Source organism: Passer montanus, unplaced genomic scaffold (assembly GCF_014805655.1).
Source record: "Passer montanus isolate IOZ18808 unplaced genomic scaffold, ASM1480565v1 scaffold14, whole genome shotgun sequence".
In the NCBI taxonomy this organism is placed as follows: domain Eukaryota; kingdom Metazoa; phylum Chordata; class Aves; order Passeriformes; family Passeridae; genus Passer; species Passer montanus.
In genome coordinates, this window is record NW_024360941.1 from 1,042,821 (window position 1) to 1,068,772 (window position 25,952).

Below are 25,952 nucleotides of genomic sequence, written 5' to 3' on the forward strand. Positions count from 1 at the left end.
AATGCTATGCCCTGAAAGAAAAGCTTACGCAGAAGAAAGTGATTTTGGTCAAGGAGATTTGAGACAGAACCTGACACTCAAGTGCTAAGTTTCTGAGACAGATGACGACTTACCTTGGTTCCAGGGCTCTGACAAAACTGCTGTTGGACTGATGTGGATGTTATTTTATTATGTGTTCTGAAGCTTTATTTCAGGCTCTCCTACAATCCTAACTTTGATTTTGGTTGTATTTATGGATTTATTCTTTGCTGTCAACTGCAATCAACTGATTGAAATCCATAAATAATAAACATCAGGTTTCAATTTAAGCTGCAGTAACGAGAAGCTATCGGAAGAAGTTTTACGTACTTTAGCAGCTTTTTATAGCTGCCCACCCCCCTGAGCAAGGTCCTGACACGATCCTCATGAGAAGCAGAGAATGTCTGTCCCCCGCGTTTGTCCAGGCCCATGTGACAAATCCTACATGGCAGAAGGAGAGGACACGCACACACCTGTTTGTGGAAGGGTTATATAAAAAGTCCCAAGATGTATTTTAGCATCTACCAGTAAGATGAGCAACTTGACCTGCTTTACCCCTCACAGGATCTATAATATTAAACTAACAACTAGAAAATAAAAAAAAATGTAAAAAAAAGACATACTAACATGAAAAAACACATTTTATTGCACTTAAGTTATAAGAAAATAAAATTTCTAAGTGAATCAAACCATAGACACAATCCCTTTAAAGGTTGTTTTCCTCCATCATGTCAGGTTGTTACATAACTAAAATTAACCAACTGGAATCTGATTGTTTTAAATCAGACTATAAATAAAACAAAAACAAAAAAAAAGGAGGAAAAAAGATCGCCTAGGATACAGTGTTAAACCACTTTCACAGTTCAGCTTGAGTTGTGGCTCTTGGAGAATGAGGCAAACCATTTGACTCTCTCTTTTCTCATTTTGTTTGCATGTGACATCTTTACAAAAACGTAAGTTTTTGCTCTGTCAGTTCCTCCCAGCAATAACTGTAACAGTTGTTTTTTCTCAAATACTGTAAAACACTAAGACTGACCAGCAACTTTATTTTAATTTTTGTATTTTATAATATTTTTAAAAAATTTTGTCAGTTTTTTTTTTAATGTATGTTCATTCCATTCACCACAGCCCTCACAAAGAAAAATTTCCCCACAGAACAGGCTGCAATAGCTTTGTTCCAAGGAATGTGTTTTAATTTTTGCCCAGAAAAAAGAAAATAAGCTTTGCACACACACTCAATTCTTTATTTGCAGGCAAACTTCACTCTTAATTGTCTGAAACTCTTCCACTCTCAGCCTCTTAGAGGCACAGTTGGCTCAAGTTTCAGTGGCAAAAAGTCTTTTTCTGTAACCAAACTAGAGCAAATTTGGAATTCAGTCTGGGACTAAAACGTCACAGCAGAAAAAAAAATAAAAAAAAATAATTTGCTTTTCTTTCTTTCATTTAGCAGCATAAATAAGTTTGGCCACTGGGAATACAGTACAGGGGTGGGACAACAATCCCGTAATTGAAGACCTACTTCTAGCACCAGCATTGCGAATTAAATCCATCAGAGGACTCTCAAAATCCAGGACAACTTGCCACCTCAGAGCAACTTATGCATTGAAGAGTGTAGATGGAAGCAACAGTAAATAGATTAAACAGAGGCTAATACTGTGATTGACATTGGCAATGGTTGGCAAAAAAAAAAAAAGAGGAATAAAGAAAAAAAAGAAAAAGCTCTGATAAAACTGTACAAAACAATTCACAGTAATATTTTAGCTTTTCCACACCAGGAATGGACTCTTTGTTTTTGTTTGTTTTTCTCATTGCAGATGCTCTCTAGTTTTTGAAAGTCAACCAGTGACTGCTCGTGGAGGTTGGAAGGGACCTTGGAGGGAGTCCGGTCCAACCCCCGGCTCGGAGCGGGGCTGGGGACAGCGCGTTGCTCGGAGGGGCTGCTGGGACCCAGGCTGACCCAGGGCTGCACCAGCAGGCTCGCCTGTGCAGCTTATTTCAAGATCTTTGTGGTAAAATAACCTGTTAACAAGAACTGTAACATTTTTTTTTTCACTCCAAATTACTCAAGAAGCATTTGGAGGAAAGTAAAGAAATTAATTGCACCTGGTTTCATTTCTAAAGTTGGATTTTTGCAAAGCTGCCCCGGTCAAAAGTGTAGCCTTTTTATGTGACGAGACAGCAAAAGCCTCTCTTGTCAGTTATAGTTTGTCATCTTTGTCTTCTCCTTCGTAGTCTGTAGGTCTTTAGGATCTGTTGCCCCAAGGCAACATCCTGCACCACCAAGGACAAGGGATTTTTTTCCTTTTTCTTTTTTTTCTTTTTTCTTTTTTTTTCAGGGGGGAGGGAAAGGAGAACATCGTCTACACGTTTGGACAAATTCATCTTTCTGCCCTTCACTTCATATCGACGTCAAAGTCCAACACCAGCAGCTTTGTTTCCTCAGTCCCGTTGCGGCTCCCGACCGCGCACACCAGCTTTGTGTTAGAAGCTCTGATTCGCCACACGACGCCTCCACTTCCCCCGCTCTCCAATGTGACTAGATTTCGGATAAATTCACCCGTTTTCAAGTCCCAAAGTTTTACAGTCCCATCATCTGAGCTGGTAATTACAAAGTTCTTGTTGAACTGTAAACAGGTCACAGCACTCTGATGCTTGTTGGGACCTGTAAGGGTAAACAAAAACATTTCTTTGTAATTAATTAGAAAGCAATGTCAGGCAGTGCTGCATCTAGAATAAACACCTCGCTATTTGCATACAGCTCTTTCCATCTATTAGAATTATTAGAGAACTATCTGTTATAACTCCTGGGTTTGTACATTGAAAGGTGCAGAAGCCTTGCCATGCTTTCGAGAAGTGAAAACAGGTATTAAAAAATTCCCCAGTATTTTCTTCTTTGTTTCAGTGATCTCATTGTGCTGTATATTGGCATTTGGGCAAACTGGATGTCCATGAAAATGAACTTAACCATCCTCAATGAGGTGACCACTGTAAGAGTTTGTCTTCAAGTCCCTTTGAAGTGTTGTTATGAGATTACTGCATCAGTAAATACCAACAGTCATATGCTGACATATAAATATATATGTTAAAGCAGCAGAGTTTGCTTTACAGGGAAATTTAATTTTCTGCTCCAGCCAGCACTGCTGCATGATATATGAAAATTATTTAAGACCTTTTTTGTGGGGAGAAACATAACCATGTGTTTGTGTGCATGATGCCTGAGTGGCAACTGTCAACATGGAGAAAAAAAAAATCTTTCTTTTTACTGAAATAAAGAAAACATCTTCCACTTGCATCTCTTGATTTATTGCAACAGACAGTGTACTTTGCCTCCTGATCCAATTAAACTGTAGGCTTTGAAACATTCAAGTGACCCCTAAATAAATACATTGACTGTCTATTTTGAGATGTAATTTCCTACGTATTTCTGTGGCTTATTAGGCTAATATACCCATAGCAAATTGCTATCAGTCCAGACCATCTGCCTTTCATAATAGGCAAGTGATTTGAATAGATTAGATTAAATACATTTTGTTCTTCTAGCTCAGAAAAAGATCATACAGCTGTTATCAACAAAATATTTAAGTTTTAAGTGGTCAGTGGTTGTTTCTTTGTACGTAATTATTTTACAGTTTCTTTATATAAAATCTGCAGTACAGATAACTGTAGGCTGCTTGATTGGCATGAAGGTAGTTTAAACTTACCTTGCAATGTCTGTAAACATTGTCCTGTTTTAATGTCCCAGATTTTGACTGTAGAATCAGCATTCCCAGACACAAGTATATTGTCCTTGAGTTCCATTCCACTTGTGAGTGACTGGTGGCCTGTCAGAGTGTGAATGCAGTTGCCTGTCTCCACATCCCAAACTCGGATGGAAGTGTCAAGAGATCCACTCACCACATGGATACCATCAAACTACAAGAAAGGTAAATCTATTACAAACAAATATATTAGGACCTTACAAAGAAGGTTATTAAGCATTTCATTCACTAAATGCAAGGTTAGATACTATATATATTCAGAAACATTTTTGCAGAACAAAGGAAGAACTCAGTAGAGATGGCCACGTTTGATCCTACAGCAGGTGCTTCATGGTTAGTGCAATTTTCTGTTGAAGACATGTGGGCTCTTGAGGGACCTGGTTTGAAGAGACTCTGAGCCACAGGTCTTTGAAATGCAATATACCCCCTTTAAACAGAGCAGATCCTGACCACCCTGCAGCGTGCAACAGTAAGAGAAGGTATTTTTCCTAAAGAAGATGTTAAAAAGCCAACCCTGCTTTTTACAAGTCAGAGGGAGTTTAAGCAGGAGAACAACAACAACATTATTCCAGACTCATCTACACAAAAGTCACAACATAAGAAAATTGAAGGAAGTGTAATGGAAAAATGTGGAATTTAGCTTTTTGTAACCCTAATTGTGTACAGTAAGGAAGTGTAACTTTCCAGTCGTTGTAGGGAAAGCATACAGGCTAAGATATGAGATGCTTTTGACCAAGAGGACTAACCATGTAGAGAACAGAAAGGTGGAAAATAGCTTGAGCTATAGTGACAATGACATAAGAGTCCAGGGTTCTCAAAAAAAGGAAAAAGCAGTAGAATACTTAAAAACCCCTAGGCTTCATTCCCATGAGGATTTTATGTATCTATTCTCTGAGGAGAAGAAGAGTTCAGGACAGTTGGCAGTTTCTTAAAGGCACAAACTATCCTGTTTAAAAGAAAGATAGGAAGTGTTGTAAATTACTGAGAACCACTTGGCTAAACCACAAGGAATTGTACAAAAACTAGAAACTAGATCAATAGATGTGTATAAAAGAGCACACTGGGACAAAAAACCAGAAAGGCAGGGCACAACATAAGATAAAACTAGCAAGAGCCATTTTACTATTGTGTAAAAAAGTCCCAACCAAAAACATAACAAAACAAAACAGAAAAAAAACCCACCAAGAGGAAGGCCAAAAACCCCTCATTTATCCTCAGTGGGAAGGAAACACTGATTGAGGCCAGCTATTTAACTTCTTTTTGTCTCAGTCCTCAGCCATGTGAGCGTAGGCTCACAGCACAAATGCCAATGACAAATGAGTACAAGCTTTTGCTAGAATGAGGGAACAAAATCACATAAGGGAAGTTGTTTTAAGACAGCCTCAGAGACATCTGCTGCTATCTTTGAGAACCCATGGAAGATAGACAAATTTCAGATAGCAAATACAATTCCTTCCTTTATTGAAGATGATGGGATAGGGGAATTATGGATCAATCAGCCTAACTTCAATTTCCACAAGGAACTTTTAAGCGTTTTGTAATGTGGCAAGTAGCAGCAAACACAGATTTGTGTGAAAACTATCTTAACCAATATGATTTTTTTTCCATGATGGATTAAAAAGCCATGTGAAACAGTGAATGTCTTGGTTGCATTTTCAAAGAAGGAGACAAATGTGAGGCAGGGATACTATTACTTTGTTCAGAGTACTATCAGAGATACCAGAAAGAGTTTCAGAGAGGTCTGGCATTTACTATTTTCGTTAGGATTGGAGTGACATTTGAAAGAGCAGAACTGACCAAAGGCAAAGAGTGTAAAAGTGAAGTGAAAAGTGTGAAGATCTGAACTTGGCAGGGAATGAATGAAGGTACAGCTGCAGACTGGGAGAAGGAGGTTGGACAGGAGTCTTGGTTATATTTAAGGCAATCTGACACTACTTGTCCATGTGGACTGACTGGTGCCTGATAAGGCAAGGAACAAACCCAGTTAAGGGAACTCAGCTATCTGGGGCTGCTGCTTCTTCTAAGACCTGCAGCAAATGAGTATCTTAGATCTCTGCAGTCAGACATGCTTGGCCAATGCACCTAGATTCAAAAGAATGGAAAGTGACTGGCACACAGACTGCTTATCTGCTGTATGCACTGCATTCCTGGTGAAAATACACTAAAGACCCTCTGGTATCTGAATGGAAGGCATAAAAATATCCTTTCACTTCTAGCAAGCATTGATAAGACTTCGACTGGACCCTCTTTTGGGTCCCCTGCTTTCAAAAGAGGATGGGAAATAATCTGACTACAGATAAAAAGGCAAGGACTGCCAGATAGCCCAACAGACTTGGGAACACTAAAAAATATTTTTCTATCCTAAAAATAATTAAACCCGATTGATGTAACAAATTTTGAATTCTTTTCCCCCTTTCCTGCAAACTAGCTGTATTCCCTGTTCATAAGGTATTCAGAAAGAAAGGTTTAAGGCTGGGCATCCAGAGAAATTGATAGTGCTGCAGGGAAACAAACAATGGTTTGGATCAGTGAGTTATCCATGAACCTTGAAAATCTGTGGGTTACTGCAAAGGCAGGTAAGAAAGAGTAAGAAAACTCAGCATGGTTAGTGGTCTTACACTGCTGCATAAGGATCTCTGGAAAGTATTAGGTCTACACATGGGGAAATATGGAGAGATAACCTGACATGGAGGACAGGCTTATTCCATCTGATTATTCTATTTATGGGAGTTCTGCTGTTTGGGGCTACTTCAGGCTGAAGGACTGGAGCCATTAGGCAATTTTAAAGAATCTTTCTGTTCCAAACCTGCAAGCACCTGTAGCCTCCAGCCTGCCCTCCTCGACCCCCTTCCCCTTTGTTTCAGAACATATTGACGTGCAACACAACCCAGTCATTTGATCCATTATTACTACAGCACCAGAGCAAGACATAAATATTTGTAAGGCAAAACAACAGCCAGTGGTGAAGATAAGGCAGAAAAACATCTGCTCCCAAACTGCCCCCCACAAAATAAATCCTCAGAATATTTTTGAGAGGTAGGTAGCTAGGTAGCTAGGTAGGTAGGTGGGTGAGCATTTTTAACTTGCTTTCTGCTTGTCTAGAGAACACTCCTCAGCATATGAATGTAAGAGAAGGGCTGGAGTTTTTGCTACATACTTTTGGGAAAGGAAACCAATTAGGAACTTTGTTCATATTTAATATATTATGGGGAGATATGAAATACTTTATGAAAAATGTCTCTAGCACTGAGCTTCACTTTCTGAGTCACTAACCAGAGCAGTTACATGCTGAATGCCATTTCCCAATTTTGAACTGTCTTTGTTGATTTCTTTTTCAAGTCCTGCCAGATTGTGGTGTGAACAGGCACAAGCATGAAATTAATTTCTTTTGCCTTTCAATGCCTGGAAGTGATGCTTTGACTCTATGAATGAACAAAATGATGTTTTGGGTTAGTAAAGGTAAGAAGACCAAAGGCATGAAGTCTGTGTGTATCTTTGCCAGCTTTGTGGGTAACTGGTGGGCAATAGTGAGATGCCACAAAGCAGCACCATAATAACCTGCACCTACATTAACATGTTGCTATTGAAACAGCCTCACACTTGTATATCTGGCCTGTACTTAGAGAAGAGGAAGTAGAAAGCTAGAGATTTACATAGGATCATTAAAATTTTAGGTTCAGCCTTACTGTGAATTATAGTTTAGAACTGGAAGATGGAACTAGAAAATGAGGATAAACAGATCTCCAGAAATCAGAACATTAATCCAATAGGGTTTTTGGCACGCTGTCAATTGCTATATCCTCTGATTTATTTAAAACAGTAAGTTTGGAATTTCTTGAGGAAAGCAAAAACATAACTGCAAAATACATGCAATATTTGAAAAAAAAATCTCAATCAAACAACCATCCACCTACAAAACAACGTAATTTGCTGGTATAGAGATATGGGCTTTATTGTACTGGGTGCTTTTAAAAATGTTACTCTAAAAAATTTCAGTTTCTAAATTAAGACAACATATAACTAGTGTAAAATGAAAGAGGGGTTTATTACAGATATCTCTGTATGCTTGTGGTCTGTACAATTCTGTACTAGGTACCCATAATTTAATAAACAAGATGAAACAAACTGACTTTAAATATTACTTAAGGAAACTAAAGCAGCAGATAAAAATCACATACCTGTAACGAGTAGACTCTGTTAGTATGCCCTTGCAGTGTGTGCAGACAGGTCTCTGTCTCTGGATCCCACACTTTGACCATAAAATCATATGCACCACTTACAACCCTTCTGCCATCATATTGAACGCACCGAACTGCAGCGACGTGGCCCATCAGGACATGTAAACACTGGCCCGTCTCTATGTCCCACACCCGCAGCGTCGCGTCTCGAGAGCCACTGACCACCCTGCAGCAACGAGAGAACCCTCCTGTACTCAGCACTGCACATGCAAGTACCACAGCAATCCAGCCTGGCTGCAAATGGGTCTGAGTTTTAATTTGGGACGTTAGATAGAGTTGGTGCAACAGCCACCAAAGTTCTGGCTTGGTGTGACATTTTAATGGGGTCTCAAACGACTGGAGTGCTCTTTCTTCTTCCTTGCTCTACTCACCTCCTCAGGATCTGTCTATTTGATATAATTAGCAATCAATATTTTAAAAGGCACTACATTCCTGAACAACAAAACAATGCCATGAGAAATTCTGTGGACTGCTGTATCTACCTATGAAAGCTTATGAACATGGTGAGCTCCAGCCAGTGCTATGAGCATTCTGTTTTAATAACTGAGTTGACTAATTATAACAAATAAACAAAGATCTTTAGAATTTCACTTTGAGTAAAGTAACAGTTATTTGATTTTTCTTTCAATTTATATTTCTATAAGGGTTTTTAGGCAATAACAGAAATGAGATGGAATGAACATTAATGGAATTTACACAGAAAAACCTCATTATTCTTCAAAAAAGAAGAAATGCAACCAACAATCTGTCAACAACTCTATACCACAGCCAAGTAACAGAGCTTTGCTAATGTTTGTTGAATCAAGACATGATTATTGCAAAAATTATGTTATAATCAGTTAAATAAAATACTGCAGTGACAATACTTAGAAGGTTATTTGGTAATATGAGTAAAAGTTTGTTACATTGACAAAAGACAAAATTATTCCGTGTGGGAGACTGGATCATGGTGTAACAAAGAATTAGCTTTGAAATAGCGCAGACTGTGACTTTTTGAAGTACATGACTCAATTTCCAGTTCTTCATTTAGTATTCTCATGCTTCTGCTCCTATTAATCATCTCCTCCCCTGTGTTGATTTATGTTTTGCCTGGTCTGCATTCCACTCGGTGCTGGATGAGGTCTCCAGGTTTCAGGAGCACTTTCTGTGAGCACGAGTGTGTAAATGCAGGGCCAGGCTGTGGCTGCAGCTCTGCAGCAAGGCTCACCTTTTCTCGTGGAGGTGCATGCAGCGCACGGTGGAGGTGTGTCCGTACAAGGTGTGGATGCACTCCCCGGTCTCGGCGTTCCAGACTTTCAACGTTCTGTCTGTAGAGCCGCTGATGATGATATTATCCCTCATCTGTGATGACCACACTCCGCCTGTGTGTCCAACCAGTGTTCTCAAACACTGAAAAGAAACATTTTCCTTAGTTACCCTTTTGACACAGGGGAATGGGTACTTTAAGAAAAAGCAATCTTGGAGGTAAGAGTCAGCTCCCACAGCAAGAGCCAGAAGACCCCTGGAGACTTCTTTCTGATCCAACAAAAAAATTCCCCTCTTTAAAAAACACTCATCAAATTTCTCTATAAATTATTGTTACTTTAACCATAAGGAATTTTTCTTGTAATCTTTCCCTTGACAAACTAAGCTGTCTTTCCACGTTTCTCAATACAAGGACATGTTCTGCAGTCCTGAGTCATGTTCTTGGCATTTTTCTGAGTCACTGCAGGATTTCCAATAGCTTTTTGAAGTGTGTTAGAAGTGGAAAGAGCACACACTTGGTAGTTTTACCACAATCTATAAACTATATATTTTTGTTGTATTTTTCTGTTTGTTTATCCAAGAAACACTGCTCTCTGTAAACCACAGCTACAGCATCACTCCTGCAAAACCATGTTTCAGACCTTTTTCAGGCTTTACTGTTGCCCAGGAGAGAATCTCACACTACATAAGCACAGCCTACCTTCTCTGATCCCAAATGTATGACATGATTTCTCACCATGTGCAGACAGTGTTTGCTCACACCTCCTTCTATAAAACCCCTGTCGGCCCGGAACAATGGCTTGTCTCTGTCTCCCAGCCTGTTTTCCCTACAAGTAATCACTATATATGCTTTCCCACCAGGCAGCAATAAATGCTAATTAGTACAGACAAGGAAAGATCCTTGCAAGACTCCTCTAGAAAGATACTCCATGAAGATTCTACATTTACTTTAACAACATGATCTCTGTAATTACCCATTTTCTAACCCATTTAAATATGTGCCATGTTGATTTTTGCATTATTCTATTTTCTTCAGTTCTGTCATGGGGATAGAGTCTTTCAGTGCACACAGCCATCTACTTCTGCACTATTATTTTTATCAGTCAAACCTGTAACTGCGTGAGAAAAGAGGTCAAGGCAGTTTGAGGATCTCTTTTTCTGTAATCTAATGCTAAGTGGCATTAATTGCCGTGGCCTTCCTTTAACTGTTAGCTGACTCCTCTTGACGCAGTCCAACATTTTTCAGCTGAGATAGTGTATCCTAAATACCCAGTCTTTCAGGTTACTCCATTTAAACATGGATGCATTTTGGCCTTCTAACTGTCCTGTCCTGGATCTTGTAATCATACCTTTTGAAAATGCATTAATATTAAGCCAAAGGTTACTTCAGGGGAAAAAAAAATCTAATACAGATTATCTGGATCAACTCTAATAAGAAAAACCATAACTTCAGTAGTAAGCATGGGTTTCTGCTGAAATGTTCTATTATCACTGCATGCTGCATTTCCATCACATGAATTTTCTTCCAAAGTATTTTTCTGCATCAGTGACAGCATAGTAATTCCTGTTGTTAATATCCTGTTCTTTCTACCATCCTTGAAAATGGTTTGGTTTTTTGTTGTACTCTTCTTCAACAATTTTTAAACCAGTTTTCTGCAATTACTGGCTCCTGGCTTAATTCACTGCTATCAAATCCATCTTTTTCAGTTCATAGCTGATGTTCATTTCTACAGTTCTCTTTTTTTCTTATTTCATCCAATGTGCTCATATTTTAAGAAATCATCCTGTTAAAGCAGTAAGAACACAGAATTCTTATTTTGGGCTTTACATCTGTCAAGGGAATTATTTAGTCATGTTCATTTGCACAAACCAACCTTTAGGGTTTCTTTATTTTATTAATTCTTCAGCATCAGTAAGCATGAGGGCTGATATAGCATGCTTCCATCTTTCAGACACAATTTCTGGCTCTCTTAAAGGTTTGGGGTAAATGGCCACACTAGGTTTTGTAATTACTTTCAAAAAATTACTGAACAGTAATTGTTAAGTCATGCCACTGTGCTTAATTTGATATATTTAAGGGAACATTTTGCTTTTAGGAGTGTGGTATGTACAAAGAAAGTATTTTTCATTAGTGTTTAGGTTGCCCTTTTCAATTAAAATAGATGTAAATTTCATTATGGGATCCTTCATTAGACAGTTTGCTGCCAACAGCAGCAGGGTGAGGCTGCCTATGGCTCTTCATTTTATTCTTACCCACAGTAGGATTAACAATCCCTTCAAGGATCTTCTGGGCATGCAATGACAAATGCTGAATACATTCAGCTTCCACATTATGAAGTGGATACCTTTTACATCTTAGACACCTTATCCTCAGCAGCTGTCCTGTTGTTATCTATACCATTAAAACCAAGCTAAGTGCACACAATACCAGTCTAAAAGGAAAAAGTGCTGTTTCCCCAAGGCCTTTTCTACACCCTTGGTCGGTCAGTCACCTCAACAAAAAAAACTGTGCGCTGAGTAGCTGTGATGTTCTAACATGACTGAAATGCTCAGCACTGTCTTTTTGATTGCACATATTGTTTTGCTCCTCTAAGCCAGAATTAAATTATTGAAGCTTATTAAATTCCTACCTGAGCTGGATCTAATTTAATAGGAAATATTTAAACCTAAAGCAAGTTAATTTTTTTTTTTTGGTGGCTCAGCAATATAGTAGCTTGGAAAGAAAAACAAACTCTGTATTTGAAATCTGAGCCAGTAAAATGAACACTCCATTGCAAAAAATTTGAAAACAATAAAAAGAATGCTAGAAGATAAGTGAGAAAAAGAGATCCAGAGTGGTAAAGCCTAAGTTAAGCTTTAAGGAAGATAAAGTAATGTTTCTGTCCAAATTCTTTAAAATCCGTGTCACAAACGACTCCACAAGAATAGCAGAATTGCCAAGAGAACAAGGATATATGCTAGTGGTAACATGAGCAGCATTGCAATTTCACATCAAGGTGACTTTTTTGAACTGGAGGAGTTTCTGTGTGGGAAAAGGCAACCCACATGTTTATCTGGTATACCCAGAGCACCAAAGGCCACCCTGCAGCACGGTCTGATGGCACAGCAGCATTTCTGCTGTGGCACTGCTCTGCCTGTGGCTCGTTTCCCAAGGACTGCAGCAGAGCAGCCGCCTCACCTTGCCTGTCACTGCTGACCACACTTTGAGCGTGTTGTCGTCGGAGCCGCTCACGATGCGGTTCCCGCAGAACTGCAGGCACGTGATCACGTGGTCATCGTGGCCCTTCAGCACCTGGCAACCAAGAGCACAAAAGCAACAGTCACCATTTAATGCAGGAGATTAGAGAAGCAGGAGAAACAAAGTGCTCTTCTGATTCATAAATTACAAAATGCTAGAGTTGCTTCAGTAATAATAAGGCCCCTTAATCCCGTGTGTCAAGTCTAATTTACCGCCAGCTGGGACCAAAGAAGGTGTTTCCCTCCTTCCATGGAGTGATGCTGCATTGCTTAGCACACACACTACAGCTACTGCAAACCTCCTGAAAGTACCAGGAAAAAGCACTAACAAAAGTGGTCTGAATTAGTAACTGGACACTGCTCTATTCCTCTGTAGTTATTGCATCTCTTTATTTTTCAGTTGATTTTCAATTTACTGTTACCTTTTGTTTCAATCTTGAATGAAAAGGATGGGCTGATTATTTGCTGAGTATTTGTATTTCAGTGGTCAAGGCTGACTACATCTATTTTTTTCCCTTATCAGCCAAGCATTGTATTTTGTTAAATGCCAGTCAGCACCAAAGTCAAAAACTGGAAAAGAAAACCATCAACTCAATTAAATGGAAACAAAAGCAACAATTCCATGTGCTGGGGATGGGGACTAGAATGTTGCTTTATAGAGGTGGGATTTTCAATGCTTGATTTTGGAAAAACTGTAATTCTGTATCTCTTATTGCAATACAGCCAAAAAAAAAATTCCTTAGTAGAATACATAGGATGAAGAATTTTTTATTTAAGATATCCAAACATTTTTAAGATGTTTGTTGAAATGAAATGGCATTTGGATAATGCCAGAGGCTGTAATTTTAATAATAATTCCAAGATAACTTGATGTGGCATATCAACGCAAGAAATACAGAACCGTTGCCAGAGATGTACTTAAGTCACAGCCAAATAAACAGCAGGATATAGCCATAGGTTTTCCAAGGGAGTTCTTTTGTTCTTATTTTGTTATTTTTAATTAAGAAAATAGGTAAATTGCCTTAAAAACTTAAAAAGCCACGAATATCGGTTTTCTTGACATTTCGGCTGCTTGTTCATTATCAGGTTTGATTAGAGAGTTGCTATTTTATTTACAAAAGGTTTGAAATATTGCTTCATGTCTTCACATTTGGAAAGGATGCAATGATAAATATCAATGTCATTAAAATAATTTTAACATTTAGAAAACCCCACAGACATCTTAACACAGAATGAAGTTACTGTCTTGTACTGCTCAATTAAGAATATATTTAAAAATAAAGCGTGTATTGATCACAGAACAGTCGTGGAATGTTTTTAGGCTGCAACACGACCCAGCTCTACCAATACATATGTATACACCTAAATATGTACAATATATGTGCCTGTGTGTTTAAATATAAGTATTTCAAATCAAATTTCCATGATTAACTGTCTCAAGAAGACCGGCATATTTATAGAATTCACAAAATCGTACAGAAATTCTTAGAAGAGCAGTGAAAGGGTTCTGCAGTATGAAGCATTGCCAAAATGGTGGTCAGAATATAATTTAAAGCCACGGTAAGCTAAAACACGAATTATTTTTTTCCGTAGCAATTCCCTGCTTTTTGTGCATGGATAATCTTGTTTGTCCAAAGGAGAGAAGCCGAGCCACGAGCTGATCCCGCTTTGTTCACGGCCCCGTGCACAGAGCTCAGAACCTCACCTTGGGCGATTTCAGCTCTCCTCGCCGCCAGTTGGTATCAATCCTGTGCTGTCTGATGTAGGCGCTTTTCCACGGACTGTGTATAAAGCCTGGTTTTATTACTTTCCTCCTCTTGATATGCAATGGTTCATCAATCCCTAAAATGGAATTTTAAAAAGGGGTGGGGGGGGGAGGGGAAGAGATTAGGCCACCCAAAGAAAACACTTTCCCTCCCAAACCTTTACTGTGACCCCTGACATTAAAATATGGCGGAAATGTAACAATCTCCTGCATGCCAACATTTGTGTGTCAGTGACACCACCCTGCTCCTCAGAGATTTATACTCTGTCTGTCCTTGTCACTTCAGCATAATCATTACCATAATCACAACTGAAAATGCTCTAGTTCATCATTCCTTGCTGGCAACCTCCTAGCTCGGGTTTGGATCCCCCTTTCCGAGACAATGCAGCAGAATATTGCCTTTTACAAATGGGTGCTGTCCAAAAACCTCCTTAACCACTTATATGCTTATTCTGGAACAGTTGGAGAAGTCAACCTTTCTGTGGTTCTCCACTCTGATCACCCATCTTCATTACCTTTAAGTTCACTGTGACTCCTGGTATTAGTGAGCTTTTAATTACTTTCTTGATCTGAAGGGCTGAGTGCTTTTGGCATTGTCCTCTCTTGGCTGGAATTTAAGTATAGCTGTGCCCTTTCTGACTTGACACTTAAGCAGTAGAGCTTTGTTTTACCTTTGCTACTACAGATACAGCTTTTTTTACAATTCTCTCACCCTGCTCTCTTTTCTATGCAGCTCTTCTCTCCACTGCATTTCATTACTGGCAGGAGACTTGTGTCTTGCCAGTATGTGGATTTCACTCTTCTGCCTTTAACCCCCTCTCTGCCTGCAATCTTGAATTAAGGACTCCTTCGTGTTACTGAGGCTAAGCAGGCTGCAATACTGGCCTGCTTGCCTGTGCTCTCTTGCCTGGATGTATTTATTCTTACTTGTAAGCTCACAAACGTAAGCTCATTCTCCTCTCAACGTTCTCCTTTTTTCTCACTCTGTCCTTTTAATGCATTTTCACTGAATTTTTTAAGAGGAGAATCTTTAGAGAAGATTTAGAAGGTCAGACACCTGCTTTCCATCACAAAAGAAAACAAATTAGGTGCCCTCACAAATAGCCAGCTACAATTGACATAGTTTTGTTTTTTGAAGCCTTTGCATCAACCCCACAGAAGTCCTTGTCTCCATAATCCAAGGCAGTCTGGACAGGGTCCTATGTCCAAGATGCTCTGGGATCACATGTATGTGGTCTTCTGCACCCCCCTTTCCCCCTGGCCCAAACAGACTCCTTGCTCCTATAATTATCCTTAAAAATAAGAGCTTGCACTCTCCATGTACACAAAAATACACAGCTGCTTTCATGGGAGCCTTTTTGCCCATTCATATCAGTGCAGGAGCACCATATCTTCTTGAATTGGCATGAGCAGGATAATATCCATGTGGCTAATGGACTGTGTGTCCCTCTCCAAGCAAACCTTTTAGCACCTTCTCCCACTACCATGCGCCATCTCTGCCTTAATTACCCTACAAGTGATGTGAAATTACAGCAGCCTTTCTACCAACCACTGAAACAGCTTTTCCTCCACGCTGCAACTGCCAGGCTATGCTCCTATCATTTTTACACCTCAGCTGTTATTTCTTTTGGTTCCATTTTGAATAAACACAATTCTCAAAAAGCAATCCCAGCTGTATTCTAAAAACATGCAACTAGCATACTTTACAAACAAGACATTCAAGCCTAAACTCTAGCACTCCATGGATTATTTCTATTTCCTGCTTTCAACAGAGATACATACCATGTAGCTTAAAGCAGAACTAGCACTAAATCTAAAGTCACATGAATTGCCTTTGTAAAACTTTAAGCTTACTATGTAAATGAACTGCACTTTTTATGATGGCAACACTTCGACCATTACATCCATCATTTTGCTCAGCCTTACCCTCCTCTTTGCATTTCTCTCTCCAGAGAAGATTATCTTCAGCCAGAATTCTCCAGTAACGACAAGTCTGGGCTGCCTGTAGAAGGTCCCTGGGTTCCAGGAATGACAGCACATACAGTGCCAGCTGTAAAAAATAAGAAGGAAGTGTACTTTCTGCACTGCTTTTGAAGAGAAAAGTGAAATAACTCCATTTACTATCACACATCAGGGGCTGAAATACAGAAAATTGGAACGATAAATTATTAAACAATCTCTGAAACTTAACAGACTCCAGTGTATTCCTGTGGGCATGTGGAAATATAACAATCATCCTAAGTAACTAAATCCTTACAGATCATATCACAAAATTATTCTTGCATTTGCAAGAAAATAGGAATCAGCTGAAATAATTACTACGTTTTTAAAAAATGTAAGCCACATTACTTTGAATCATTACAAGAATTATTATCAAAGTAATTATGTCTATATTATTTTAGCTAACAATTGCAACAAAAGTTATCTTCAGAGTTGAACTAAAAAGTACAGTGCTCACCATGTGAGCAAATAGGGATGTACATTGTGATGAGTAACATCAGTCAGAAAGCCCAAATACAGAACAAGTAAATGCTACATTCCCCAGAGCTCAAACCACTCTGCAGCCATAGGAAAGGCAGTGCAGGTATTGCTCATTTGCTGATGAGAATTCAAACACACTCCTGGGTGGAGTAACACAGAGCTTTATGGACTGGGATGCAGTAGGATCAAGACACATCACTTTAGTACAGCTTGTTACCAAACCCTTGTTAGGGCAAATCCTAATGAGCACCAGAAAGTAAATGGAAAATGAGTTTTTCCACGTGACAGAACTGAAGTTTATTGGGAAAAAAATTAAGATCTTCTCTGACTGAGCTAAGCCATGTAGTGATGACAATAAAGCCTCCAATATCTCTACGAAGCCTTTAACAGAGGCATAAATCACAAACCAGAACACAAAGACAACTATCATTAAGGGTGTGATAACCAAGTACAGCTTTTCTACTTGACAGCAACAATGCAACTCCCTAGTCATGGGAAATAAGTGTAAGAAAGTCACAGGAAATGCACAGAGTCCCTAAAAACTCTGCAGAAAGAACAGTATTGATAAACATTAATGCAGAGAACTACTAACATGCTCACAGTGGGGACTTCATCAGTAATTAACAGAATGCAGAAGCTGTCAAGGAAATCAGATCACCCCCTTTTACTTCTGCTTGCCATGTATTTTGTTTAGAACTTTCAATTTAATTTTTAGCTGAAGTTTTAAGATTAGATAGATAGATAGATAGATAGATAGATAGATAGATAGAAACAGAATCTGCCCTTCAAAGCAGCAAAGACTGAAATTTACTGAGGAAGTTATAAGTGCAGGCTGTTGACCTCAAAAGATTTTGGACTTTATTTTGTGAGAAACATTTAGTAATCTAGACAAGCTGGTGACTGAGCAGGAAATAAAAATTCACCACGTCGCAAGTGCTTGCATTTTGGTTGCACACACACCATGTTTGCAAGTCATCACCTGCAGCTCTTGGGGAGCCCACAGCACTCCACATTAGAGGCACCTGTGCTTTAAATGACGTGTTAGATCCTGTAGGCTCCCCAGGCCACAAACCTGAAGAACCTTCTCTCTTTATTCAGGGAGTCAGCATTTGGGATCTGGTGTAAGGCTCTCTATTAAAGGAGCAACAGCTGTACTGGTCCTTTTAGACCTTCTGTCTCCATTTCTGGCATGTGAAATTACTGAAGAAGTGTTGTTTCCTAACACACATCACACAGACCTGCATGTGACAAAACTCAAACATGACACGGTCCCTTTTCCATTTTTTGCCTAATGTTCCTCAGTTGACAGCAGTTTGTTTAAATATTACTTAAAAATTACTATCTATACAGACACAGACATTTTCTAAGCTGGTGTTAATTAAACCTATGAGCCAACTGATTCTAAACCAGGTTAAATATGGGTAACATTTATTTTAGACTACATTTGTCTAAATAGTCATCAATGGTCAACACAGCCCGCAGCTGACTTTAGGATTAGCAGTGGATAAAAGATGACATCCCTTTGTCTCAGCTCATGGATCTAGTTATAAGAAAATTTCAGGTAGCAAAGATCTGACCTTTGACTGAACTGGATTTAGGACTACTCTCTGCTGAAGTATTAATAACACCCAACAGAGTAAGCAGCTCCTTGCCTTTTTCTTCATTACACACACAGACAGAACCAACAACATTTCTATGACTGATTTCAGCAGAACTCTTTATCTACTGGTGTATCAACCTGATTTTCATAAGTAATTTGAATAATTATTTCTAAAGTCTCAGCAAGAAAACAAGAGTATTTATTTCATATTAACTGTTTGACTGCTGTTTTCTCGGGAGGAAAACAAACATTTCCATGGTTATTTGTCTTTGCATTGCAGACAATGGTTTTGAAGCAAAGCCCTCCTGTCCACATCATCTTCCTGTTCTGGTTTGGTAATACAATCAGTGCATAGCATCCAACAGCACTGGAGCTAACCACAGATGTTAATGCAGAGTGACAGCCCAAGGGAGCGTGTTTTCACAGGATGCTGCCTTTGCCAGGGAAGCCTCCTCATGGAATTACTGACCCCAACAACTCGCTTGTGCCCCCACAGCTCAGAGCATCACCCCCACTGCAGCCAGCACTCAGCAGCTGGGGACAGCCCTGCTGAGGAGATCTGGGCGAGGGAACAGCAGAGGAGATGGCAGAGTCAGCTCCATGGCTTTTTTTAACTCGGGTAATTTTGGTGACAGTGACTCGGGGTTAGGAAGCAAAAATTATTCAAGCCAACTTCACTGGTGAAGTCAGCCTGCCATGAAGCTACACATCATATTCTGGTTTCAAGAGGCAGGAATTCCACCAGAAATAAACAAATTAAACATTAGTAGTTTACAGGGGAGTGAAGAAACCTAAGTGAGGAAGTTTTACTGCTAAGTACTGTATTTCTTCTGTGAAGAAATTGTGAAAACTGAAATTATCATGTGATCTTTAGATACAGTGTAACTAGATCACAGTGAGTATTGCCACAGAATCATGCAAAGAGAACTGATGTCTGAGCTACTGTTATCAATTGTCTGTTAAATTTCCAGACTGAATAGATGCAAAAGTGGCAAAGTATCTTCTGTCTCTTCAAAATATAAATTCTTGTTGCCTTCCTCTGCCTCTGACGTTTTGGGCAGCTTCTCTAGAAATATGGCAACTATGCAGAGGTGCTCTTCTCCTTGCCCAGTGTCCTTTGCACTCCCTGAGAAGGCTGCTGCAGGAATTACTTCTCTAAATACTGATCTCACATCCTGTGTACTAAGTTAATACTTGCTGCATAAATTGATTCCAACCCTTACAAATGCCAGCCAGCAAGGAAAGGCTGTGACACTTCGAGACTTGTGAAGATATGACAGTGTAGTAAAGGAAAGAAGAACTTTGTACATGCAAGTATTCAAAAATAGGATATATGCCAGAAAAAAGTGTCAAAGAACAGACACATGAAACAGTCTTCAGGTAATAAAACCATGTCAAACACAGCAACCAAATACAAACACCAAAATAACTTAAAAAAACTTGCTTTGCAAAGTGTTAGGAATTAACTCCTAAAACCAATCAAGGTGAGAAGTACTATTTATATAAGTCAACTAAAATACACTTAGTTCCGTAACTGCAGCAAACTTGTATATCCACCCTCACGTTCTAGTTGTGATGACATCACAAATTACTCTTGTATGGACAGCACTTAATTACACACACTGAAATCTAAATCTCTTTAAGTGGATATAACATGATCTGATTTTCAGAGAAGGATTTACTGTAAGGTGTCTGCTTAATTACAGTTTGGCTTGATCCTTAGTAAGAAGTGCTTTTCTGGGTTTACTTTTGGTATATTTGGTAGAGATTTTAGGGTTCTGTTTGTCTAAAATAAATTCAAAAATGACATTAACAAAACACTCACCACTTACAGTGTTAAAAATAATGCTTACACTCACAGAATAATGTGCAGAGAGGTCTCACATCCAGTGGAAATCTTTGTGTGTGTGTGCCCTAACAGAATTAGCTCCCCAAAAAAAAGCATGATTGGCCCAATTAAGACACAGAGATATTTTTAGAGCTATTGGGATTTTGTTTAAAGGGGTCATCTGTATTTCCAAGTATCTAAATACTATCAAGAGACAGAAATATGTCAACCTGAAATTACAGTAGACATGTCATGGCAGTGTTCCAAACTGTGACCCTCTAACATGAGTTTACATCGCTACGTTGGCAAAAAGAGCACGGAAGTTTTCTAAAGATGGCAGCCAAGGCACTTCAGCATGCAATATCACCCCGAAATTCTCACCTCTTTTGGGAGCAAGGAAATGAAGTCTCTTTGAAACTGGGGCTCTATCACTTGCATCATGTGTTTTACTTGTGTTGGTTCACAACTATCAATGAGTTCATCTAAAGCAAGTAACTTCTCTGGTCCGCTCCAGCTCTGCAAGGGAAGAAGAAAGAAAAAAAGAAAGAGTGAAAGAGTAAGCTTAGTTTAACAAACTGGTTTGGTTTATATCAGTAAGTGCCACTGCTGTGCCAATAAGGCAAATTAAGTTTCCTCATCGAACTATATACAAGCATATAAAAAGCCAGGAGATAAATGCTCATGCTAATGACACAAAAATGAGGAGTTAATCAACACAAAATATTCAAAATTACTACACTAATTCATAAGCTAAGAAAGGATTTGTTATACACACACATACAGATTGGCAATTAAATAGATAATAATATTTAGTAATAATAATTGAATTAATTAAGCTTCTTTTGAAGTTGATGAAATCTACACACATGCTACAGACAACAGAGGGGTTGCAATAGAATGAACTCCCTTTCTCTGTTGTGCATTCAAGTGAGATTATAGCTTTTAACCTTCATGTTTCATCTGGTAGACCAAAATCTTGAAATAAGAGGAAAGGAAAGTAAAAAACTTTCTTGAAAAGTACATTAGCTTACTCTTTTATTATTACAGTGTGTCCCTAAGTGACAATGTTGTAATTTCAGAATCCTGGCTATAAACCAATGCATATTTTGTAAGTATCAACTTACACTTGAATAAACAGGGAATTTTGATTGGTAATTTTCTTACTCCACATTTTTACTAATGGGTGCTATAAAATTTGAAGATTTTAATAAGGCACTCAATTGGGAGCATAGCAGATTAGGAGCATCATTTGTAGGAAAAAAAAATAGTAACTTAATATACTGAGGAGCTAAAAATCATGCCTTAAACTCATTTGTGCTCATCAAAGAGCTTTGATTCGTTATGTGAAAACAATTTAAAGAAAAAAATTACAGAAAAAAACAACAGCTACTGCTAGCTGATCTAGCAACAGAATTAGAGCACAAATAAAGCCTTAGAGAGAAAATGAGACATCACAGTTTTTGAGAGCAGATTCACATTCCTATTCTCAAATGTCTTCTGGAGTGACATTTACAAGTAAATTAGCACATACAAATGATATTACAGTTAACATAAGAGGCTAACTCAAACTTGAAAAAAGAGGGCAAGATACCTTACAATTTAATTTCTGTATTAGTCTGCCATGTATCTCAGAACCTTTACTACTCATGCTCTAAATCTGGATTTGACTCTGACAATTCACTCAGGTCTCCATAATACTACAATGTTAGTGTCCTGTGCAGTTTCTGCCAGAACAATGAGGAAAGTGAAGAAGGTGGAACTTCTGAAAGTGAATGCAAAGCAGCTAAATGCCCAGCTTTACTCAATGTAGGAAGATCACAGCATTGCATCATTTTTCCCTAATTAAAACATCAAAATAGTTGAAATGTCAGTAGAAGTATCATTTACCCAAAAGATGGCCATGGGGACTCTCAAGTGACCCGAGTGCCTCAGGCAGGGGAGGTGGCTCTGTCAGGGGGTGAGCACCCTCTGGGACTGCCTCACCCCACTGCCATGCCCCTGCCCTGCAGCAAATGTGTGCCAGCCACTGGGCAGCCTGCCCTAATGGAGGAGGAAGGTCCTGACCTGAGCCTTTCCACACACTGTGGGCAACTGGTAAAATGGTTTAAGCTGGTAAGAAAACATTCCCCATCCACCTGTGTGTATGCAGTGTCACCACAGCAGATGGGGGTTTCATGTCCCATACCCAGTGCCTCAGAATATTAAAAAAAACAAGACTGTCTCAGCCAAAGTTGCAGCAGTGTTGCTGTAAACAGCTTTTATTATAAATTTCTTTCAACAGAAACATTTGCATCACAGAGCAGTTCTCCATAAATCATGCACTAAAGAACTGTTTACCTCACCAACTTTCCAACTGCTGTTTGTTTCATTAACCCACAGCTTAGCTGGTGTTAGGCACAAACGTTTGCAGGCTTTAATGTCATCTGTCAGCCGTGTTTGAATTTAGGAGAATTAAAAAGAGGGAAAGTAATACTTGTGCTACTTCCTTATAATATAAATTTCCAAGGTCAGTCTACTCTTCATTTATAAGCAGCTACATTTACTAAATTAGAACAACTCTACCTGAAAAGCATTGTTTGCTGCTGTGGCAAATGTTGCTAGCAGTTACCAACATGTTATTGATTAATAATGTCAGTGTATGCTATCTTAATCTGTAACTCTCTTACACTTAGTTGGTTTTTAAAACTTAACACAGAACTGGACAGAAAAGGGAGAAGATTCAAGAATGGGAAAGAGTTGCTAATGACTAAAAGCAGAACCCTCTTTTATCTGTCTGTCATCATTAGGGGATGGATACAGGCAGCTTCCTACAGATCTTCTTAAGCAATCAACTGCTACAAAATGTTGTCTCTAGGACATTGTCCCTTCAGTCTTTCACTTAAGCAAACAAACCTCCAGCTACAGTTGGTAAGGGGTCTCTGAGGGAAATGTCTGGCATGAAAAATTGGGAGGAAGCCTTGCCAGATGAACACAACTGTTTGCATTAATGAAGACAAGACGAGCAAATTCTGTTTCTCGGCCCCGTAGCTTGATCCATTTGTGAGAAAACTGCATGTAGCTCATCAGGCAGAAGGGAAAAGGAGTAACTGTGGCTTTGATGAGAAACAACAGTGAACAAATATTGCAAAACAGAAAGAAAAAGTAACTGTGTGCCAGTTTGCAAAGTTTCAAACCTTGTAGATGACCAGAGACTTTTGAGACAGGTGGCATCGTGACTCGACACCTTGGATTTCTACCAGGCAATTCCCTTTCAAACTGAAGGTCCTTGTAAAGAATATACTTTAAAATTATTTTGCTTAATTGTCTTCCTTTGCTTTCCTTTTCTTCAAAACTGAAATTTAATTTTAACGTAAAATTGAACTAAAGTTTTTATTATGAGCAGGGGTTCCCTTAGGAAAGATAACTCCAGGATTCATTCACATAGCCCTTGGGAAGGTGGCAGGGCCCACTGATACTGCTCTTTGAATGATTTCAGAATCCTAAAGAAACATATCCCCTCTTTGCTCTCATTTCCTCAGGAAGGTGTTGATTTGTCAGCCAAAGCCTTTTGGCTGTTCATAGCATTTCCTCATCCACTAAAGCAGCTGCTGTAACAATGGCACTACCTAACTGAAAACTATCCCTTCTTTTCCCCCTTCGCTACTCTGGGTAAATGTCCTCCCTTTCTTACAATCAATATAAACAACATCTTTGCTGCTTCTACAACTTCCACCTCCACCTTCTCTCTGACCTGCCACCTGTTTTTTTATCATCATCTGTTTCTACCTCTCCTCTTCCATGACCTGCACTCTTCCTATTGCTCAGCTCTCATCTGCTACCTTCAATTTGTACAATTACAGCTTGCAGCAATTATATCCTTTTGTGATAATAGGTATATTAAGGACAATCTATTTTAAAGAGTTTAACTTCAGGGTGCTGTTCTCCATTACTAAATTCTGTTAATGGAGGTCTGTCATCACTGAGACCTGCAGAAGGGCTCTTCTTGGAGCCTGCTTCTGTCCAGCTCTGGGATCAGTTATCCAAAACCCTGCCATCCCCCACCTTGAGGGTATCTCAGTCTGGATAAAAATAACACACAAGCAGTGAAAGAAACACCATCTACAGCTGTAGAGCTGTACAGCAAGTAGTTTGTCACACCAGGAGAGACTCAGGAGCAGCTGGTGCTGAAGTCCCCTCATTAACCCATATCAGAGTCCCAGTCCCCAGCCTCGTCCCCTGGGCCGAACATTTGCAGCACAAGTGGTGGACCTTATCTAGAGGAGCTGTGACTGGCTCAAACCCTGCATCCCTGCTAGAGGTTGGATAACATAGAGTTTCCCTGAAACCAGCTGAATTTGTATGCAACAAAAATTGCCATGAGAGCCAAGCCAAAGGGATGGGCAGGAGACCTGCTGCAAGTCTGCAGGAGTGCTCTGAAACAAACCAGCAATGGTGATGCAGCCAACGGGGAGTGAAGCTGCAGTGCAGCTGCAGTGTAGGAGCTGCAAAGAAACTCCAACCCTTGACCTAGTCCCACCACAAGACACAGAGCAGAAAATGCTGCAATGCTGGTTATGGTACAATCTTCTTCTCATGCTTCACGTAAGAGTGGACTACTCAGTCGTACATGTATTCATTCCAAAGCACCTTTGGAAGGGAGAATGTAAGCAGTTTGAATTTAGGTGGCTAAGCCAACTATTTATGTAAAAAAAGAAAAGGAATGGTGCTCTTTCCAGCCAGATATGGCAAAAGCATTTTGGACACTATCTAAACTCCTGTGAAAAAGAGTGTTTCCAGCTGTAGGTAAAATGATAGCATTCACTAAGTATTCAAAATGATTGCCTATATTGGCGTGTATGGAACATTTTTCATGGAAAATCAATTTGCCATGAAAATGCCACTTTTTAGTAAATAACTTCAATAAAAAGTCCCAACACCCTAAGTATATCAAGTAGGAAGAACGGAGAGCTTAGTCATTTTTAAAGCAAATACCAACTCTGACAGAACTTAGCATCAGCTGACTTATTTTCCTTATGGCAAGCAATTTGGTGACCTAAAACCTCTTGTAAAAGGAAGAAATTTTGAAAAGACACATTTGGGCACTGGACTTTAAAAACTCTTAGAGTGGATTTTAAAAAGACCTGAAGTCAAGAGCCACTGCAAACCAGAAAAAATAAATAGGCCTTTAAGAAATTAACTGGTTTGAATCTAATAAAATGCCTTTCTGTTCTTCTCTCCAGACTTCATTGAAATCGATACACAATTTTATTTTTAAAGGGAAAGTGCAACTACACAACTTCTTCTCCCTTCTGCATTATTTTGTTACTTTAAAAATAAAAGGCTTAGATCAACTATAAAACATAACAAGAGGAAGTACATATAAAAAGTAAATTTTAAAAAAACCATTATAGACCATCTTAAGTTTTCTTAATATTTGCAGAGTGGTCTGGATTTTATCTGAAAAGATAACACAGGAGAAGGACTGAAGGCTACGTGGTGAGAGTCCTTGAAATAGCTAAGTAACACTGGTCACTGCCAGCTTCTACAGTTTTACATGAAACAGTACATATGTCCCCCTAACATGCCTCTAGAAATTCAGCTTTAAAATTATTTAGAAATATATTCTCATATTAAATAAGACAGCTATTAAGCTGGACTAGCAAGTACACAGTACACAAAGAAAGCTCTCTCATTCCTGTTTCTCTACAGGAAAAACTTTGTATTGCAAGAATGATGCTGCATGTGCCATTTAATCCTGCCCTTTGGGCAGCACTACCTCCCCTATGAATGTGCTTTTATCATT

At 39.1% G+C, this 25,952-nt stretch overlaps 1 protein-coding gene across 5 annotated transcripts in view; it reads right to left on the reverse strand.

Annotated features, from left to right (window-relative positions):
• Positions 1-641: 641 nt before the first annotated feature.
• FBXW7 (F-box and WD repeat domain containing 7) overlaps positions 642-25,952 on the reverse strand; it is a 177,098-nt gene continuing 151,787 nt past the window's right edge. For 3 of the 5 annotated variants that reach the window (XM_039700105.1, XM_039700107.1, XM_039700106.1), the window contains 8 exons: positions 20,552-20,686; positions 16,188-16,311; positions 14,202-14,338; positions 12,438-12,551; positions 9,222-9,403; positions 7,955-8,180; positions 3,720-3,930; positions 642-2,680 (listed from right to left, as the gene is read on the reverse strand). In XM_039700105.1, coding sequence (XP_039556039.1) covers positions 2,412-2,680; positions 3,720-3,930; positions 7,955-8,180; positions 9,222-9,403; positions 12,438-12,551; positions 14,202-14,338; positions 16,188-16,311; positions 20,552-20,686 — 1,398 coding nt within the window. In that variant the 3' untranslated portion in view covers positions 642-2,411. Of the gene's footprint in view, positions 2,681-3,719; positions 3,948-7,954; positions 8,181-9,221; positions 9,404-12,437; positions 12,552-14,201; positions 14,339-16,187; positions 16,312-20,551; positions 20,687-25,952 lie in introns of those variants that run through there. The other 2 variants (XR_005626595.1, XM_039700108.1) reach the window with 2 other exon arrangements.